Below are 22,703 nucleotides of genomic sequence, written 5' to 3'. Positions count from 1 at the left end.
TGGCACAATAAAAATAGTGATGATAGTCACAAACGTAGATTAGTATAACATCCGAAAGAAAATCCAAAGTTCTAAACAAAGTAGATTCGCTTGTATGCACTAGGCCTACTGTAAAACATAAACGTTCCTTGTTCCGTGCGTCATTAAATCCAACAGAAAGGTTTCATTGAGCTTGAAATACAACCGCATTTGAACTCAATCGAGTTGTTAGTCTAGCTCGAACAATTTTCTCACTGCATACAATGCCTATTGCGTTTATTCACATGCATGCCTCGTGGTTTGGGCTTCAGGAGGAATCGTATTCTAGCCCAACTTCACGTAGGTCCGCAAACGGTACTTTCACACTGTGCAAACATAAGTGACAGTGTGCGCTACCGTAAGTAATACTTATACAATGTTTTGTTTCGCTCGAGCATACACACATTTCCTATTCGTATTACATTTCAAGTGGTTTGGAGGGTATGAACAAATCTCTGCCCCAAAAACTCTGCCTAAGCGACGTCCATGCCCCAACTGAAATTTGCACGTGGATTCTCTCCTCACATAGTCATTAGGTTGTTCACGTCTGACATGTCTTCCAGTTCCAACACTTACTGTTGCATTTATCGGGATATATATAAATAATGCGGCATAAAAGCATCAATCTTTCAAACTTTTATTACTTTAGTGACCTTGCCACACGCAAATTTCAATTGGGCCCGAGAATCATCTTCTGTGAAGTGGGCAGAACAAACTTTCACATTCTTGCCATGAGAAACTCCTGGTGCGATGAAGTCTTTCCTGGTTCTCCTCACAAATCGTATCCAGAGTTTCCGATATCTCTCACTACTTTTTCCGCTTGGAAAATTGAAAAAAACTTATTGTAGAGTCCACATTCGTTCTGTTGCATCCCCCTACAACGCAATTTCTTGGATTTTGCTAGTGGTTTACGTTGTTTTGTCGAGTCCAATATAGAGTAGGTTGCAACTAAACTTACACACTAAGGGCACACTGCTGAAGTACACTACGCCGAGCTCACGTTTTTATCATCATAATGACGTCACATGTCACTGTAGATCACGTGATCATCATATCGCTTTTCGCGAAAAGCCCAATTTTTGTTTAAAAAATCAACGAGTTTAGGAATTTTTTTAAAGCCTTTCCCAACATCGGATTGACTTGAATTTTCACATGTGTAAGATGGAAACCAACTAGAATACTCTCGAATAAAATCGTATTTTTTCGTCGATGGTGAAAAATCACTATCGTTCATCTTTCAAGTTTCCTTTGTTATTTTGAAGATAAGAATTTATGGAAATTATTAAAAATAAGAAAACTCTTGAACTGTTCTTGTCCTACCAGGATTTGGACCCTAAACCAAGACCCAGAGAATTATAAAATTTATAATTTGAAGCAGTGTAAATATCACCTTTCATGGGATTAATAGTAAGGTACATAACCGTGAGAATCTGTAAGATAAAATATATACTTTACAGCAAAATAGTTCAATCTACTTGCTTCTGAACTAAACTGTGGGGGTGGTGTCTTAATTTAACAAATTGTAATGGAAGTTGTCAATACTTGGTAAACTATTTACAAGCTAATAGTGGCCAAACATGATGTTGTAGGAATTAGAAAATATGCAATGAAATATAAGCAAGAAATTTTTTGAACAGAAATAAATGAATTTATAAAAACCTTGAAGAACATCAGCTTAACCACCAATATGTGCTAGAAATGAAATAATGGTCACTTATGCTCTTTGCTTCATTCCTCAAACTACTATTCTGTAGCACAAAATTTTTAGAACCATTTGTCGTGAATAATCTTTCTCTTCTCAAAACAATAAATAAAAGGTGTTTCTATTTACAAGTAAATGATAACAAAGGAATGTATGATCTTATATATTTCTTAAGTTTATTTTCCTTTAATAATGTTGAAATCAAATATTACAAAACGATATAATGCAATGTATGAAATATTACAAACCTTGGTCCCTGGCACCAAATGTTCCTATTTTCACCCATCAATCCTCGTCTACCCCCTCCCCACCCCCACCCCCACTCACTATTCACTCATCTAGTAACCTTTGTTATTTACATAAACAGATTAAGAGGGAAATATTCTAAACATGTTGCATGATTGGATAAACTTGGAAGTAAATAGTTAAGAGCCCATCTCTGTGATTTCTTCCTAAAAAAAAAAGAACTATTTCACACATTTTTGTAGAAAAATAATTATTAAAAAGTTTACTTTTGATAATAATAACATGGGATTGCAAAATAATATATATCTGGGAAGTTAAGATTTCCCTCTACCAGAAAAAACAGAACACTGTTTAAAACATAAAAATGACAAAAATGTACCAAAAAACCCCCCAAAAATTGTGCTATTGTTGGAGATCTTGAACATAAGATACATCATATTGCATCTTGCTCATGTCCAGATGTTTAAAGGAGCATTTTGAGGAAAATTTTTTTTTAGCCCTGTCAAGATACTAAAATCCCATGCAACTGAAGGCCATTAATTTAACTTAGACAACTTTCACCTCAAATAATGTATTCCAAGTGGAACAATTTCAAACATGATCCATGTGATTTCTGTGCTCAAAATATCAAAAGTATCTGAGTGTTAAATATTGAAGATTTAATGGATTTGTTAACCACTTTAACCACTGTAGGCTTGATTAAATTTACAATTAAATGCATAAAGCTTCTGCAATTGCTTCAAGAAAGTTGTTGTTTTTGGTTGAAAGCAATTTATGCCTTTCCTCTCATGTTGTAAGTCCTATTCATATAAAGTAAAATGAATTGTTTGTTTACGAGGTAAACACACCCCCCCCCGCCCCTCTACCCCAATACAGAAATCATTGATACAAATATATAGCTGACCTGTTGCATTATTGTTCAACATTATTCATGGCTTTAGAACTTATTTGTATACATTTCCTCCAGTTCTGCTTGTGTTTATTCTTGTTAAGAATGAAACATCATGTCTTCTTATGCTTTGATAAAGGCATATACATTTTTATTACGTGCGCAGTTTTTATCAAGTTTTTTGAAACACACTTAGAAGGAAGTGAAAATACAAGGAACTCTTTTTCTGATACAAAAAATTTGTTACCCTCGAAGAACAGAAAGTAAAACACAAAGTGTGTATTGAGGTCTAAGCGGTAACAAATATTAACTTTGTAACACAAAAGAAAAAAATACTTTATGAAATGTTGGTCCGTCAAATGTTGGTCCGTTAAATGCAATATAAATATTGCAAAATTATGAGATATCAGAGATGGAGAAGTTATCATGTGTGACATATTGACTTTCAATTATTAGGGAGGGCATGAATCGCCCATTAACCTATAAATAAATAGAAAGAAAATGTAATTCTTTTCAAATGTTGCAAAAATAGCCATCTTAATGAGCACTCAATCCATAACTTATTTAGATTTAATACAAACCAATAACCTAGTTTTACGAACGCATTGTAATGAGTGACCATTTAGCAGTACATGTAATTATCCAGCAATGAACTATGTCATAGACCCATTGAAATTAGTGACCATTTAGCAGTACGTGTAATTATCCAGCAATGAACTATTTCGTAGACCCATTGTAAGTAATGACCATTTAGCAGTATGTGTAATTATCCAGCAATGAGCTATTTAATAGACCCCATTGTAATGAGTAACCATTTAGCAGTATGTGTTTTCTATTATCTATTGTTGTTACGTTGCAAGACAATATTACAACTGTATTATTTATTATGAGAATTGAATTCATGTTATTGATCCACTAACCAAGCTCTGCCTGTATGAATTTCAATATGTTGAACAATCAATACCTTGTTTTGGGCACATTGGGACAATCAATATTAACTTTTGCATATGAACCTCATTTTCATCTTTCTTTCTTCAAATTTTTTCAATAGTTTGAAATCAATAATCCAGCTTTTTGCCTGCAAACGGTCCAATAGTGTGATACAAACTTTTCTTGCAAAGCAAATACTGCAAAAGCAAATACCAAAGAAGCAGCTTGTGTCTCCAACATGGCTAAAAACTCATTGGATATATTTCCCTTGATGTTATTGATCAAACCTTTTTGTTGCCAATTAATTTATAAGAAGTATTTGAAATTTCCTGATACAGAAAAAAAAGAGTTGGAACACAAAGATATATGTTGTTTCACTGATCAAATTTACTTTGCCATCAACTATATCAGAGTAACTGTGGTAAATATGCTAATGGCCGTCACAATGTGACAACGAACAACATCTCACCTTTAAATAAAAGACCTGGTGTCATCCCACGACAAAATAGTTAACGAGACTTACCATTAATATATATCAGTTGGAACTTAGGTACACTTACTGTACTTAATCAAAAACTGTTTCAGACTGTATAAATGACAATTAACTCTACAAGGTGACAAATATATTGTAAATACATCATTTCTTAACAAGACTGCAAGCCCACAATGATTGGATGAGTACTGTCATGAACAAACTAAACATAGGTAGATGCCATGCTATGTATATTCCATTTTGAAACAGTTATCGGTTCCAATCGTTCCAAGAATCCAGTGTTTGATGGGCGAACCATGCAATCATACAATCCATTCTCTTCTTCACCAGAAAACACCGGATAACATGAAACATTCTCGATCACGTAATTTGGGATTCACTTAATCGACGGCCATATTTCTGGGATGTTTCCTGAGCAAACATTGGCAATAGATTTGTAAAGATGGTGGCATTTCACCTCTGTACCCTTGAGTTGTATCAGACTGAATCTCACACTATTGGATGTTGAAATAATTGTATTTTTTACAAAGAGATTGCATTCTATTTAAATATTATATGTATCTTCTTCATCGCAGTCTTGATTTCTGAAAAGTTTGGTCTGTCCTCTGGTTCTTTCCTCCAGCAGGCCTGGATCCATTCCCAGACGGCATCTGGATATTCCGGAGGCTGGTTCATCCGATAGCCTGAAAGGAGAAGATAGGCTTATAACCATGACAACGACAAACTGGCACAGGCATCTAACGGTCGCAATGGTAGTGGTCAATAACGAGACATTTTAAGCATATTTCCAAGAATGTCAGACTTTTTTCTACATCATTTGTATCATTCATATATATATGTAACTAGCAGTAGTTAGGGTATCTAACGTAAATTAAGGTGGCATTTTTCTTGAGGACGAAAAGAAGGAAGCAGTTACAGCTTTACAAAAATTAACCCCCCCTCCACTCCCCCAAAGAATAATTCATTAACTGTCTGGTACAGCTTTGGAAACCCTCTATTATACCTACTGTGGCTTTCTTGTGTAACTATAGTAACCAACTGAGGACCACCTGGTGTAACTTTTGTTATCTATTATATATCATATTTTAATTGTAATTTGAATTGCATACAGTGAGTACTATTATTTTCCAGTTCATCTGGCCAATATTCTTATTTTCCTTAAAGGGGGAGTGTAAGGTTAAGGTGACTTCATGTTCCGCTCTCATTGTTTTTCAGTACTTACCGCCCTCTATTTTCTCTCTGGCCTCGTTGTTATTCATGCCAAGGTACGGAGTGCTACCTATGGAGAATATCTCCCAGAGGAGTACTCCATAACTCCAGACATCAGAGAGCGACGTGTATCTTCCTGAAAGAGGATAGAGAGAGGACAAGCAGAAGGGGTTGATTCGTGAGGAGATAGATGATGCAAGTCTCACATTGAATGGAAGAGTCAAAAAAACATATTTATATATATATATATTTTATTATATATGCAATCAATTTAATATGTAATCTGAACAAGATTTGAATGCTAGTACCTGTCTGTTGATGTTTCATGCTACGATGTAAGCTAGGGGCAAATTTTTTACGGATTTTGACTGGTTGTCCATCTGACAACCCGGCCTAATAGTTTGTATGTCAAGAAAATTATAAAAATATCAAGATAAGAATCACTAATATATTCACTGTAGGAGAGATTGATTAGACCATTGATTAGATTAGATTAATTAAAACTGATTGGTTGGAATTAAACAGGACTATATCTGAGCCTTATGATGTTTTCATTTATATATTTGATTCCTAGAGCTACAGTATGATGTGTCAACTTTTTTTAACAAATTATTCTCATTTTTCAAATTGGGGGCCGGGGTATGGGGTGGGGAAATACATTATCAATGAATTTGGACAAAACAAATTCTAAGATGCCAATCAGGATGCTCATTATGGATTCCAAGGGCTCAGGTAAACTCTTCAATGAAGTGGCAGGGTTTGGGATTGTAAGTGTTTCACATAATAAAACGATTTTCAAAATGTTTCCTTGTGTTTTATTTCAAATTGTGAATGTTCTGATTTTGGCCAAAAATGAGAAATAAAATCTTGATGCATTGGCAAGACAATATCATTAAATTTTGAGAGAAAAAAAAAAAATGTTCTCAAATGCCAGTCAGGATGCTCATTATGGATTCCAAGAGCTCGGGTATACTCTTCAATGAAGGTAAGTGTCAGTCTATGGAACACTAATAAAATGTTTTTCAAATGTGTCTTTGTACTTTCTTTAAATTGAGAACGAATAATCTCATTATTGCTTAATAAGAAGGACACCCTCTATACAGTGTAGAAAAAAATAAAAAAATTGGCCAAGAAAAGAGAATTGATAAAGGCTATAAGCCATACAAATCCCAAAAATTTTGACCAAAAAAAAAAGTTCTCAAATGCCAGTTGGGATGCTCATTATGGATTCCCAGAGCCCAGATATGCTTCTCTCTGAAGTTAAAAGTGGTAGCCTATGAATTTTTAGCCTATTAAAATGATTCTCAAAATGTTTCATTATAAATTCCTTCAAATTTAGAATGAATAATATCACTGTTGCTTTATAAGAAGGATACCCTCTATCTAATGAATATGTGTAGGAAGAACTAAAAAAAGGTCATGATTTTGGCCACAAAAAAAGAAGAAAAAAACTCCTTAGGCTATATAGCCATACAAAATCATTAAATTTGGACCAAAAAAAAAAGTTCTCAAATGCCAGTCAGGATGCTCATTATAGATACCAAGGGCCCTGTTATGCTTCTCTCTGAAGTTAAAAGTGGAAGTCTATGAAATTTTTAGCCTATTAAAATGATTCTCAAAATGTTTCATTATAAATTCTCTCAAATTGAGAATGAATAATATCACTGTTGCTTTATAAGAAGGACAACCTCTATCTAATGCATATGCATGGTAAGAACTATAAAGGTTATGATTTTGGCCCCAAAAAACAAACTCATAAGGCTATAGCCATACAAAATCATTAAATTTTGGAAACAAAAAAAAGTTCTCAAATGCCAGTCAGGATGCTCATGGATTCCCAGAGCCCAGATATGCTTCTCTCTGAAGTTAAAAGTGGTAGTTTTATGGAATTTTTTGCCTATTAAAATGATTCTCAAAATGTTTCATTATAAATTCTCTCAAATTGAGAATGAATAATATCATTGTTGCTTAATTCAAAAGGACACCCTCCATCCAATGCATATGTTTGGAAAGAACTAAAAGGGTCATGATTTTTACCTCCCCCCCCCTCCCCCTCCCCAAAGTAAGGCTTTAGCCATACAAACTCATTAAATTCAGACAAAAAAAAGTTCTCAAATGCCAGTCAGGATGCTCATTATGGATTCCCAGAGCCCAGATATGCTTCTCTCTGAAGTTAAAAGTGGTAGTTCATGGAATTTTTAGCCTATTAAAATGATTCTCAAAATGTTTCATTATAAATTCTCTCAAATTGAGAATGAATAATATCATTGTTGCTTAATCAGAAGGACACCCTCCATCCAATGCATATGTGTGGAAAGAACTAAAAGGGTCATGATTTTTACCTCCCCCCTCCCCAAAGTAAGGCTTTGGCCATACAAACTCAATAAATTCAGACAAAAAAAGTTCTCAATGCCAGTCAGGATGCTCATTATGGATTCCCAGAGCCCAGATATGCTTCTCTCTGAAGTTAAAAGTGGTAGTTTATGAAATTTTTAGCCTATTAAAATGATTCTCAAAATGTTTCATTATAAATTCTCTCAAATTGAGAATGAATAATATCATTGTTGCTTAATAAGAAGGACACCCTCCATCCAATGCATATGTGTGGAAAGAACTAAAAGGGTCATGATTTTTTACCTCCCCCCCCCTCCCCAAAGTAAGGCTTTGGCCATACAAACTCAATAAATTCAGACAAAAAAAGTTCTCAATGTCAGGATGCTCATTATGGATACCAAGAGCCCAGATATGCTTCTCTCTGAAGTTAAAAGTGGTAGCATATGGAATTTTTAGCATATTAAAATGATTCTCAAAATGTTTCATTATAAATTCTCTCAAACTGAGAATGAATTATATCATTGTTGCTTAATAAGATGAACATCCTCTATCCAATGCATATGTGTGGAAAGAATTCAAAAGGTCATGATATTTGACCCCCCACTCCCCCTCCCCAAAATCAAGGCTTTAGCCATACAAACTCATCAAATTCAGACAAAAAAAGTTCTCAAATGCCAGTCGGGATGCTCATTAATGTTCCAAGAGCCCAGATATGCTTCTCTCTAAAGTTAAAAGAGGTAATCTTTGGAATATTTAGCCTATTAAAATGATTTTCAAAATGTTTCATTTATAAATTCTCTCAAATTAAGAATAATATCATTGTTGCTTAATAAGAACGACACCCTCTATCTAATGCACATGTGTGGAAAGAATTAAATAGGTCATGATGTGGGCCATATGGCTGCAACTTTACAAATTTAGTGAATTTGGAGAACGAAAGTTCTCAAATGCCAGTCAGGATGGTTATAATTGATTCCAAGAGCTCGAGTTTACTCTTCTATGAAGTTAAGTGGCAGTCTATGGAATTTACACCATAAAATGATTCTCAAAATGGGTCCTTGTAACAATTGGTCAAACTAGAGAGAGAATATCATTATTGCTGAATTAAGAAGGACACCCAATTAGTTCTCAATTGACAGTCGGGATGCTCCCTATGTTTTCATACAGAGCTCAGAAATATGCTTTACTATGCAGTTTCTATGTTTTTTCAGAAATTTCTTTCAAGGTGGGAATGGTTCTCATTCCATCTATTTTTGTAAAATTAAATGAAATTAGAAAATCAGAAATTTGCTTTTCTATCCAGATAAAAGTGGTAGTCTATGGAATTTTAAGCCTCATGATATCATAACAATTTTCAAAGTGTTTTAGAATAACCTTCATTTAACCTGGGAATGAATAATACATTATTACATAATTCAAAAAGACACCCTCCTTCCTATGCATATACTTAAAAGGTCATGATTATGGTAAAATATAGAGTTATTTTTAAAGGGTTAAAAATTTCCAATAAACCACTTTAAACTGATCCTAGACAAGCATATCTGGCATCATGAGCATTCTATCTGACATTTGAAAGGTTTTTTTTTTCCGACCGAATTTAGGGTTCTATTTATTATCGTTTAGCATTGGGTGTTTATTACTATCTGTTTTAGGCTTTTACAATAATTGTCTAACTGTACTATTGTTTCTCATACTTATTTATATTTATAAACATAGACTATGATTTAATCTTTTGTGCATTTTGTTAAGTTTTTAATATTATTTTACTATTTACATACTTCTGAAGTTGTTTTGGACTGTATGCATTCAGGATTTTTTTTTTTATTATCGTTTAGTACGAGTGTTTTTTATATTGTTGGGCTTTTACATTTTATGCCTTATTGGTTCTATATATTTAATATTTAGGTTTTTGTTACTATTTGTTTTTAGGTTTTACATTTGCAAAGCGCTTTGAGCAGTGTTGCTGATTATGCGCTTAAAATATTACTTATTATTATTAATATTATTGACTGATGATTTTTTTGTTTTAGCTTTTGGTTAAAATCACAGACTTTTTTTAATTCTTTCCAAAATTATGGTTAGGATGGAAGTTGTCCTACTGCATTAAGTTCAAATAATATGCTACATTCTCAATTTGAAAGGAAGTGAAATGAAACATTCTGATAATTATTTTAATATTTAGAGGTTTAACAGTCCATAGACTTCAACTAATAGTTTCAGTATAAAGCATATTTCTGAGCTCTGGGAATTTATAATGAGCATCCTGACTGGCATTTGAGAACCTTTGTTGTTTGTCCCAATTTAATGTTTTTGCATGGCTGAAACCTAATGATTTTTTTGTGGCAAATTATGCCTTCCTGTTTTTTCCACAAGCAACAATGATATAATAAATTCCTAATTTGAAAGAAGTTATAACAAAACATTTTAAAAATCATTTTAATATTTAGCGGCTCTAAGTTCCATAGACTAACTATTTAACTTGGAATCCATAATGAACGTCCTGACTGGCATTTGAGAACTTTCTATTTTTTGGGGTCCATATTTAACAGTTTTGTAGGCTGAAACCTTATAATTTTGTTTTATTTTTTGCCCCAAAAAAATGACCTTTTAAGTTGAGGGTATCCTTCTGAATTAAGCAACAATTATATCAATTCCTAATTTGAAAGAAGTTATAATAAAACATTTTAAAAAATCATTTAATATTTAGAGGCTTTTGGTTCCATAGACTAACACTTTAACATCAGAACTTTCTATTTTTGTTTGTCCAACTTTAACAGTTTTGTTACTCTAAAACCATAAAATTATTTTAATATTATAAGAGGGCCTAGCTCTGAGAATCCATAATGAGCATCCTGACTGGCATTTGAGAAATTGTTATTTGGTCCAAATTAAATAAGTTTGTAAAATTAAATTTAAGTTAAATTTAAATTAACTAAGTTATGATTTTTCTTTAGCTAAACCATGACCTTTTAAAGTATTTCCACAATGATGCATAGGATGGTGTGTGTCTTTCTGAATTAAGCAACAATCATATAATACAATCCAAATTTGAAAGAAATTATTATGACAAATTTTTAAAATCAGTTTATGCACATTTCTGAGCTTTGAGATGCCATTATGAGTATCCTGACTTCTGTGCAAATTGAATGATTTTTGATAATATTTGAAAACAATCATGACCTTTTAAGGCCTTTCCAAAATTACGCATAGGATGGAGGGTGTCCTTCAGCAAAAAGCAACAATGGCATTTGAAAACTTCTGCCAAATTGAAAGTTTTGTATATAGCCTATGACTTTTTTTTTTTTTAATTCTTTAGCAAAAATCATGACTGTTTTAATTCTTTCCAAAATTATGCATAGCATGTCTTTTATTCTCAATTATCAGGTCTGGATGCTCTTTATGGATTCCTAGAGCCCTGGTTTGCATTTGTTTAGTGGTAGTCCCTAATTATCAAAATGATTTCATATAACACAAAATCATTCAATTTAGATTCTCAGCACCAAGAATTTTATGCTTTTCTCTGAAGCTAAAAGTGGCATGTTAAGAGGGTTAAAACTCCATTTTTTCTGTGGCTAAAATTCTGACCTTTTTTTAATTCTTTCTAATATTATACCTACATTGGAAGTTGTCATTCTGATTTAAGTTATTATTACTTCTGAATTATTACTTCTGACTTATTACGTCCGAGTACTTATTACTTCTGAGTTATTATTACTTCTGAATTAAGTAATATGATCTGTTCCCACATTGATAGAAGTTATAGCAATTTTTTGTAAAATCACTTTAATGTTTAGAGGGTAAAACTTCTAAAGACTACCACCTTCAACTCCATTTTTTTTCTGTGGCTACAATCGTGACCTATTTTTAATTCTTTCTAATATTATACCTAGATTGGAAGTTGTCATTCTGAATTAAGTTAGATGAATATGATCTGTTCCTACCTTGAAAGAGGTTATAGACATTTTCTTGGGAAAATCACTTTAATGTTTAGAGGGTTAACTTTCAGAGAAAAGAACATTTCTGGGCTCTGGGAATCTATTTTAGAACTTTCATATTTTGTCCAAACTATAATGATATTGTACATGCTTATAAATACCTTATTTTGTTTGCCTTATGATGATTTTTAATTATTTGCCAAAATAATGACCTGTTTCTAAAATGATTTGATCCCAATGATTTATTATGTAACGGGCAATAGCCTTGTGATTCAATTTGTTTTGGCCACACTCATTTTATCTTTTCATTTTAACTCAATACATGTTTCTGCATTTGAAAACTTTCGTTTTGGTCCAAATTTAATGATTTTGTAAGGCTAAAACCTTATGATTTTTTTCATTTTTGGCCAAAGTCATAACCATTTAATTTTTTTTCCACAATTACGCATGAAATGGAGGGTTTCCTTTTGTGTTAGGCAACAATGGATACAATCAATTCCAAATTTGAAAGAAGTTATAATCAAACATGTTAAAAATCATTTTAAATATTTAGAGGCTTTAAGTTCCATAGACTAACACTTTTTACTTCAGAGAAAAGCAAATTTCTGGTCTCTGGGAATGACTGGCATATGAGAACCTTTTTATATTTGTCCCAATTTAATGTTTTGTAATGCTAAAGCTTAATGATTTTTGTTTTACTTTTTACCAAAATCATGACCTTTTAAGTTGTTCCACAAATATATGCATATGATTTAGGGTGTCCTCCTAAATTCAGCACCAATGATATAATTCATTCCCAATGTAACAGAAGTTATGAAAAACATTTTGAAAATCATTTTAATAAGCATAAAAATCCAAACATTACCACTTTTAACCTTCAGAGAAAAGTATGTTTCCAAGCTCGGGGAATCGGTAATGAGCATCCTGACTGGCATTTGAGAACATTTTGTTTGTTCAAGTTAATTGATTTAGTAAGACTATTCATATCGCCTTACGAATTTTTAAATTTTCCACCAAAACAAAATATCATGATCATTTTCATTCTTTCCACAATGATGCGTAAGTGACAAAGGCTGTCCCTCCTAAAGTAAGCAACAATGATATAATACATTCCCAATGTGAAAGAAGTAATTATGAAACATTTTGAAAATCATTTTAATAAGCATAAAAATCCATACACTACCACTTTTAACTTCAGAGAAAGTATGTTTCCAAGCTCTGGTTCCGTAATGGGCATCCTGAGTGGCATTGGAGAACTTGTTGAGTGTTTGGCCCCAATTTAGATATCATGAACAGTTTAATTCTTTCCACGGTGATGCATTAGATGGAAGGTGTCCTTCTGAAGGAAGCAATATGATATAAAACATTCCCAATGTGAAAAAAGGAATTTTTAGAAACATTTTGAAAATCATTTTAATAAGCATAAAAATCCATACACTTACCACTTTTAACTTCAGAGAATAGCATATTTTTGAGCTCTGGGAATCCATAATGAGCATCCTGACTGGCATTTGAGAACTTTTTTTTTTGTCCAAAATTTAACAGTTTTGTAAGGCCTTGTAAGCCTTACAAGTTTTTTTTTTTTGGTGGCCACAATCATGACCTTTAAGTTTTTCCACAATAATGCATAGGATGGAGGGTGTCCTCTGTATAAAGCAACAATGATATCATACACTCCCAAGAAGTAATTATGAAACATTTTGAAAATCATTTAATAAGCATAAAATTCCATACACTACCACTTTTAACTTCAGAGAAGAGTATGTTTCCAAGCTCTGGTTCCGTAATGGGCATCCTGAGTGGCATTGGAGAACTTGTTGAGTTTTGGCCCCAATTTAGATATCATGAACAGTTTAATTCTTTCCACGGTGATGCATTAGATGGAAGGTGTCCTTCTGAAGGAAGCAATATGATATAAAACATTCCCAATGTGAAAGGAATTTTTAGAAACATTTTGAAAATCATTTTAATAAGCATAAAAATCCATACACTACCACTTTTAACTTCAGAGAATAGCATATTTTTGAGCTCTGGGAATCCATAATGAGCATCCTGACTGGCATTTGAGAACTTTCTTTTTTGTCCAAAATTTAACAGTTTTGTAAGGCCTTGTAAGCCTTACAAGTTTTTTTTTGTTGCGGCCAAAATCATGACCATTAAGTTTTTCCACAATAATGCATAGGATGGAGGGTGTCCTTCTGTATAAAGCAACAATGATATAATACATTCCCAATGTGAAAGAAGTTATAATGAAACATTTTGAAAATCATTTCAATAAGCATAAAAATCCATAGACTAAACACATTTTAACTTCAAAAAGAAGCATATTTCTGAGCTCTGGGAATCCATATTGAGCATCCTGACTGGCATTTGAGAACTTTCTATTTTTGTTTGTCCAAATTTAACAATTTTGTAAGGCTAACACCTTACGAGTTTTTTTTTTGTGGCCAAAATCATGACCATTTTAGTTCTTTCCACACATGCATTAGATAGAGGGTGTCCTTCTGAATTAAGCAACAATAATATCATACATTCCCAATGTGAAAGAAGTTATAATGAAACATTTTAAAAATCATTTCAATAAGCATAATAATCCATAGAATAACACATTTTAACTTCAGAGAGAAGCATATTTCTGAGCTCTGTGAATCTATAATGAGCATCCTGACTGGCATTTGAGAACTTTTTTTTGGTCCAAATTTAATGAATTTGTATGGCTATAAACCTTATGAGTTTTTTTTTTTTTTTTTTGCCAAAATCATGACCTTTTAAGTTCTTTCTACACATATGCATTAGATAGAGGGTGTCCTTTTGAATTAAGCAACAGTGATATCATACATTCCCAATGTGAAAGAAGTTATGATAAAACATTTTGAAAATCATTTTAATAAGCATAAAATCCATAGACTAACACATTTTAACTTCAGAGAGAAGCATATTTCTGAGCTCTGGGAATCTGTAGTGAGCATCCTGACTGGCATTTGAGAACTTCCTATTTTTGTTTGTCCAAATTTAACAATTTTGTAGTGCTAAAACCTTACAATTGTTTTGCCAAAAATCATGACCTTTTTAAGTTTACCTACAATTATACATTAGATAGAAGGTGTCCTTCTGAATTAAGCAACAATGATATCACCAATTCCTAATTTGAAAGAATTTATAATAAAACATTTTGAAAATCATTTCAATAAGCATAAAAATACATAGACTAACACATTTTAACTTCAGAGAGAAGGATATTTCTGAGCTATGGGAATCTATAATGAGCATTCTGACTGGCATTTGAGAACCTTTTTTGTCCAAATTTTAACAATTTTGTAGGGCTAAAACCTTATAATTTTGTTTAATTTTTTGCCAAAAATCATGACCTTTTTAAGTTTTACCACAATTATATATAAGATAAAGGGTGTCCTTCTAAATTAAGCAACAATGATATAATCAATTCCTAATTTAAAAGAAGTTATAACAAAACATTTTAAAAATCATGCTTTAAGTTCCATAGACTAACACATTTCAGAAGAAAAGCATATTTCTGAGCTATAGGAATCCATAATGAGCATCCTGACTGGCATTTGAGAACTTTCTATATCTGTTTGTTCAAATTTAACAATTTTGTAAGGCTACAAAAAACCTTATAATTTTGTTTTAATTTTTGCCAAAACTATTGACCTTTTAGGTTTTTCCACAATTATGCATCATATAGAGGGTGTCCTTCTAAATTAGGCATCAATGATATAATCAATTCCAAATTTGAAAGAGATATAATAAAACATTTTAAAAATCATGTAAATAGTTAGAGGCTTTAAGTTCCATAGACTAACACATTTCAGAAGAAAAGCATATTTCTGAGCTCTAGGAATCCATAATGAGCATCCTGACTGGCATTTGAGAACTTTCTATTTCTGTTTGTCCAAATTTATCAATTTTTTTAAGGCTAAAACCTTATAAATATGTTTTACTTTTTGGGCAAAAATAATGAGGTTCTAAGTTTTTCCACAATAATGCATCAGATAGAGGGTGTTTTTCTGAATTAAGCAACAATGATATAATCAATTCCTAATTTGAATGAAGTTATTACAAAACATTTCAAAATCATTTTAATATTTAGAGGCTCTAAGTTCCATAGACTAACATTTTAATTTTAGAGAAAAGCATATTTCTGAGCTCTGGGAATCCATATTGAGCATCCTGACTGGCATTTGAGAACTTTCTTTTTTGTTTGTCCCAATTTAACAATTTAAAGTTAGGTATATCTGAGCTTTTAAAATCAATATTTTAGCATTCTGACTTAATATTTGAGTCCTTTTTTAAAAAACCTTCTATATAATAATTGTAAGTCTTTAGTCGTTATGATTTTTTTCTACAATCACAATTTTTTTAAATTGTTCCCAAAGTGATGCATAGGCTGCCCTGTTGATTATAAAAATGCAAAGGGTTCAATTAAATTCAGTGTTATTTAAAGCTATATCATAATTTGAGGCTTAATATTTCATAGAACCCCACTTTTAACTCAAGAATAACCAGACCCTAGTTTGGGGGGAATTCCTAGTTTCTAAACTGTTTAATTTTTGCTAAATTTTAAGGTTTGCATAACCTGTCATAATTTTTTCAACTTTCAGCAACAAAGCACAAATTCATCTTGCTTAATAAAAAACATGCCATCATTTGATGATGACATTATATTGCCCCTAATGTTAATTATTATGACCAAAAAATAAAAAAATAAAAAAAATAAAAAAATAGTAATAATAATAATAATATTTCACTCATATATAGCGCTTATACCAGCAATAGGTCTCAAAGCGCTTTACAGAAGATATGTTACCCCTGGTCAATGATAACCTGTCCCAGAGACAATCCCTCCAGGCAGCTGCAGTTATATACTGCGCCCAATGACAAGTTACCTCACAGGTACCCATTTAACCCCTGGGTGGAGAGAGGCAATTGAGATAAAGCATCTTGCCCAAGGACACAAGGTAATGGACTAGGCAGGAGTCGAACCAGCAATCCTTGGATCACAAGTCCGACGCCTTAGCCAATCGTCCACAACACTCTCTAAGGTTTTGAACATGCAGGTTTTAAAACAGACCCACAGAATATTTCACTTTTATAGCGCTTATACCAGCAATAGGTCTCAAAGCGCTTTACAGAAGATATGTTACCCCTGGTCAATGATAACCTGTCCCAGAGACAATCCCTCCAGGCGGCTGCAGTTATATACTGCGCCAATGACAAGTTACCTCACAGGTACCCATTTAACCCCTGGGTGGAGAGAGGCAATTGAGATAAAGCATCTTGCCCAAGGACACAAGGTAATGGACTAGGCAGGAGTCGAACCAGCAATCCTTGGATCACAAGTCCGACGCCTTAGCCAATCGTCCACAACACTCTCTAAGGTTTTGAACATGCAGGTTTTAAAACAGACCCACAGAATATTTCACTTTTATAGCGCTTATACCAGCAATAGGTCTCAAAGCGCTTTACAGAAGATATGTTACCCCTGGTCAATGATAACCTGTCCCAGAGACAATCCCTCCAGACGGCTGCAGTTATATACTGCGCCAATGACAAGTTACCTCACAGGTACCCATTTAACCCCTGGGTGGAGAGAGGCAATTGAGATAAAGCATCTTGCCCAAGGACACAAGGTAATGGACTAGGCAGGAGTCGAACCAGCAATCCTTGGATCACAAGTCCGACGCCTTAGCCAATCGTCCACAACACTCTCTAAGGTTTTGAACATGCAGGTTTTAAAACAGACCCACAGAATATTTCACTTTTATAGCGCTTATACCAGCAATAGGTCTCAAAGCGCTTTACAGAAGATATGTTACCCCTGGTCAATGATAACCTGTCCCAGAGACAATCCCTCCAGGCGGCTGCAGTTATATACTGCGCCCAATGACAAGTTACCTCACAGGTACCCATTTAACCCCTGGGTGGAGAGAGGCAATTGAGATAAAGCATCTTGCCCAAGGACACAAGGTAATGGACTAGGCAGGAGTGGAATCAGCAATCCTTGGATCACAAGTCCGACGCCTTAGCCAATCGTCCACAACACTCTCTAAGGTTTTGAACATGCAGGTTTTAAAACAGACCCACAGAATATTTCACTTTTATAGCGCTTATACCAGCAATAGGTCTCAAAGCGCTTTACAGAAGATATGTTACCCCTGGTCAATGATAACCTGTCCCAGAGACAATCCCTCCAGGCGGCTGCAGTTATATACTGCGCCAATGACAAGTTACCTCACAGGTACCCATTTAACCCCTGGGTGGAGAGAGGCAATTGAGATAAAGCATCTTGCCCAAGGACACAAGGTAATGGACTAGGCAGGAGTCGAACCAGCAATCCTTGGATCACAAGTCCGACGCCTTAGCCAATCGTCCACAACACTCTCTAAGGTTTTGAACATGCAGGTTTTAAAACAGACCCACAGAATATTTCACTTTTATAGCGCTTATACCAGCAATAGGTCTCAAAGCGCTTTACAGAAGATATGTTACCCCTGGTCAATGATAACCTGTCCCAGAGACAATCCCTCCAGACGGCTGCAGTTATATACTGCGCCCAATGACAAGTTACCTCACAGGTACCCATTTAACCCCTGGGTGGAGAGAGGCAATTGAGATAAAGCATCTTGCCCAAGGACACAAGGTAATGGACTAGGCAGGAGTCGAACCAGCAATCCTTGGATCACAAGTCCGACGCCTTAGCCAATCGTCCACAACACTCTCTAAGGTTTTGAACATGCAGGTTTTAAAACAGACCCACAGAATATTTCACTTTTATAGCGCTTATACCAGCAATAGGTCTCAAAGCGCTTTACAGAAGATATGTTACCCCTGGTCAATGATAACCTGTCCCAGAGACAATCCCTCCAGGCGGCTGCAGTTATATACTGCGCCCAATGACAAGTTACCTCACAGGTACCCATTTAACCCCTGGGTGGAGAGAGGCAATTGAGATAAAGCATCTTGCCCAAGGACACAAGGTAATGGACTAGGCAGGAGTGGAATCAGCAATCCTTGGATCACAAGTCCGACGCCTTAGCCAATCGTCCACAACACTCTCTAAGGTTTTGAACATGCAGGTTTTAAAACAGACCCACAGAATATTTCACTTTTATAGCGCTTATACCAGCAATAGGTCTCAAAGAGCTTTACAGAAGATATGTTACCCCTGGTCAATGATAACCTGTCCCAGAGACAATCCCTCCAGGCGGCTGCAGTTATATACTGCGCCAATGACAAGTTACCTCACAGGTACCCATTTAACCCCTGGGTGGAGAGAGGCAATTGAGATAAAGCATCTTGCCCAAGGACACAAGGTAATGGACTAGGCAGGAGTCGAACCAGCAATCCTTGGATCACAAGTCCGACGCCATAGCCAATCGTCCACAACACTCTCTAAGGTTTTGAACACGCAGGTTTTAAAACAGACCCACCGTAACTGCTTTTACCACTTCTTTGCCATACTCAGGCGCGTAGCCAGGAATTTGCCAAGGGAGGGGCGAACCTGTAGGCAAACCTATCAGAGCCAAATATAGGGCTCTGCAAACTATCTAAGCGTAGCGCCATCACAAGTTTGCTCAAAGCGTATAAGAAAATTTTGGCCGAAAATGCCTCCCAGTTTGCTGGAAATGGCACTTCCCAGGCCTTGTAAGTTGCATCTAAGCATTTTCGATTTTGAAATTACTAGGGATATCACAAAAACATACACAAAAAAAAATATGCTCAAGTGGGGGGAGGGGGCGGTCGCCCCCTTGGCCCCCTTGGCTACGCGCCTGGCCATACGCATACACAACCTTTACCATAGTTCATGGCCTCAGGGGCCGTCCATTTGATTGGTATCTGTCTCATGTTGTTGGTGTCGATCTGATATTCCTCTTCTTCTCTCGACATTCCAAAATCGCTGATCTTCAGAATATTCTTCGTGCCGACCAGACAATTCCTCGCTGCCAGGTCTCTGTCAATGAGGTGAAAGCATGACCATGAGTGTTACAGAGGTATAAAGTGGGAGCATAGCAGTGACCATATATCAATCTACTAGATCTGCTGTAATATACAGAGCATTTGGCATCTCACGTTATTGGGCCCCTCCCAAAAAATTTCTCCCGACCTTAAGGTCTCATTCCTTAATGTTGCCGCATTTTTCATAAAGTTAACATCATTTCAGTTCCACAGAGTGTTTTATTCTAACATTCGTGTAGATGGATAGGAGATCAATGGTGTGAGGTGTGGAGTGCATGATGGTGGTGAGGTTCTATCTGTGAACAGAAAGTTACTTATCACTACAATTTACTAGCAGCATTCTACAATTACAACCATCAAGAGCAAAATGTCTAATTTTTAAAAGGAGTGGGAATGTCCCGTTCTCCTTATTTGGTTAAGTAACAAGAATTGTCTTTAAGTAGTATCCAGTTTTGACATTTTCCCTTTGAAAGCAGGTATCACACAAAGTTTTAAATAGACACCAGTCCTGATTACTTATCTGAGTTCTTCTTGTTTGTTCCTCAACAAATACATACTAACATACATGCATACCCATGCCTACATCCATAAACCCACACACATACACATGTTTATTAATCCCAGGACAATTTCTAGTTTACCTGTGAATACAACTTTTACCCTCCAAGTAAGCCATCCCTGATGCTGCGTCTTCACTCATTTTAATCCTCTCGGGGACACTCAAGGTCTTGCTGTCATCTCGAAGCAACTTCAAAAGATCTCCTCCTGCAAAGGTGACAGAGAAGCAAACATCAGTCAGTAAAATCAATCTATTTAAACAATTTACTGATTTCATCTCATAAATCTATTGTTGTTTAGTCTGTTTTTTTGTGTATTAATTATGATGCAAGCCTAAACGTACGCGAATAAAGTTCCTCTGTTCATGGTACATGTTGCACATCAGTGTGCCAAAAACTAATAAAAGAGCTTATATATAATTGCAATCTTCTCTAAATGTGTAACCAGAAATACACCGTACAAAACTTCAATTTCTAGAAAATGTCAGAGTATATTTAAAAAGATATTTATAAGGATATTTATAATATACAGATATATATGGATAATATAAGGATATTTATCATATTTATAAGCCGGTCAAAGTAGGTTACATTCAATCAACCTATACATCTCCAGTTAAGGGAAAAGATCTTGAGATGGGCTTTTTCAACTAGCAGTGCGGAAATATTTTCCACTTCAATAACAGTTTCCAGTTGTTTGCGACCATAATATACTTCTCCATACAACTAACCAGAGTGGCAGGGTATCCATATACAATAAGATGTTTATGGTGTACCATATTCCCTAATAAATCAAAGGCAAAATTGCCCCCCTAATCTAACTAATTTGATAGCTGTCACAGAAAAAAAGGACTGATGTCAAATCCGTTTTTTTCCTGGTTTTTGACCTTGTACAAGCTCCATGACGATGTAGATTGGATGTCTGTCTGTTGCCACGCCGATAAGTTTGACGATGTTGGGATGGTTGTAATTCTTGAGGATGTAGGCCTCTGAGAGGAACTTCCTTCTCATAGCAGCATCTACTGTGGCCTTGCACTTCTTGACGGAGACAGGTTTATTCTTAAATGTCGCTTTGTGGACGTCACCAAATGTCCCTGCATGAACACAAGAAAAAGGATGCTTATGAAACTAAAAGAACAATGTAAGCAACAACCCCTCACCCACCCCACCCCCATTTTCATTTTTTTAATATTTTATTTCACTGGGGTGCAATAGTGAAGAGTTACAACCATATGGGATGTAATTAATACAGTTCTAACAAGATATTCATATCAAAATCACTTTTTTTCCCCTTTCATCCCACCTTACATAAAGAATGCAGCTCTAGTATAGACAAGGAGATGTCACATGGGAGGTCATGTGATATGTCACATGATAGCTCACAATATATGTTAATTGAGAGGCAACCAGTGGCTTAATCAACCATAAAACAGTCATTTCTCATTGCCTACAGCTACAGGGTAACATCTTACGTTAGCCCATGTACACCCAGTACGAATCTCCCCAACTAACTCAACATTACTGCGCACACTGGTACTGTTGTTGATAGGAATGGACACATGTTGTGCACACAGGGTCATCCCTGTTAGATTCAAATACAAGTCAATTGGCTAAAAAAAAATTACAAGGTTTCAGGGTCACTGGTACAAAGTGGGTAAATGTCAGTGAAATTAAATCATCTACCGATTAACTTTCCAATACCATTAAAGGCAATGAAGACTTGCCCCAACAGCATGCTGCCATCTGAAAAAATTTAACTCTCTGTTGCTTGCAAGTGACGTTTTGTTCGTGTCGCTACAAAATGCAGACAGTAATGAAACGTGAAACCTTGTCATCTTGAAGCTGGACCTGAGATGTCAATCGCTGTATCGTTTGTTCACTGTGATGTGGGTATTGACCACAGCTGTATGTACTGAATGAACACTTACTTCTAATTACCGAAGGTAGCAAGCTGTGTGTGTATTTGCTGGGATCGATGGTGGTGTGTAACAATTCTGTTACACCTCATTCGAAACTAGGTCAGATTACTGGCAGTAGACGTTTCTTTTTTTGCGCGTCTTCACACCCTTTAAAAGATTGAATCGTTGTGTCTTTCATGAAACTCACCTGTCCTAATTTGGTGTCCAGCAGGATGTCCTCGTGTCGAAGGTCGTGCTCGTCCTTGACCTTACTTATTGGATTTCTGATCATCGCATTGGACGCTTTCGTCACCGGTGTTTGAGTTGACATGTGATGGTTCACCAGTTCCTGGATTGACCCAAAACTCCCTCCTTCCAATCGATACTGTAAAAGACCAGAACATTCGGACATTCAGAAAAATGTGTGGAGGAGAAAAGTCAGGCTTAATGATATATTATGTATCAAACACACACAGTATGCTATTTCAATTTTATACATTGTCATCACGTAATGTGAG

At 35.0% G+C, this 22,703-nt stretch overlaps 2 protein-coding genes across 2 annotated transcripts in view; one reads left to right on the top strand and one right to left on the bottom strand.

Annotated features, from left to right (window-relative positions):
• Nucleotides 1-5,634, top strand: part of LOC139967045 (speckle targeted PIP5K1A-regulated poly(A) polymerase-like) — an 83,516-nt gene extending 77,882 nt beyond the window's left edge. Inside the window, exons 15-16 of the mRNA XM_071970690.1 lie at nt 4,904-5,030; nt 5,494-5,634. The gene's annotated coding sequence lies outside the window, so the exon portion shown is untranslated. The remainder of the gene's footprint in view (nt 1-4,903; nt 5,031-5,493) is intronic.
• The window catches only part of LOC139967048 (tyrosine-protein kinase Fer-like), a 31,775-nt gene continuing 13,055 nt past the window's right edge, over nt 3,984-22,703 (bottom strand). The window contains exons 7-13 of the mRNA XM_071970699.1: nt 22,394-22,570; nt 22,353; nt 21,175-21,381; nt 20,372-20,495; nt 19,571-19,725; nt 5,501-5,623; nt 3,984-4,961 (exon numbers count right to left, since the gene is read on the bottom strand). Coding sequence (XP_071826800.1) covers nt 4,819-4,961; nt 5,501-5,623; nt 19,571-19,725; nt 20,372-20,495; nt 21,175-21,381; nt 22,353; nt 22,394-22,570 — 930 coding nt within the window. The 3' untranslated portion in view covers nt 3,984-4,818. The remainder of the gene's footprint in view (nt 4,962-5,500; nt 5,624-19,570; nt 19,726-20,371; nt 20,496-21,174; nt 21,382-22,352; nt 22,354-22,393; nt 22,571-22,703) is intronic.

This window comes from Apostichopus japonicus, chromosome 4 (assembly GCF_037975245.1).
Source record: "Apostichopus japonicus isolate 1M-3 chromosome 4, ASM3797524v1, whole genome shotgun sequence".
NCBI classification, from domain to species: domain Eukaryota; kingdom Metazoa; phylum Echinodermata; class Holothuroidea; order Aspidochirotida; family Stichopodidae; genus Apostichopus; species Apostichopus japonicus.
This window is presented reverse-complemented; position numbering and strand designations above follow the sequence as displayed.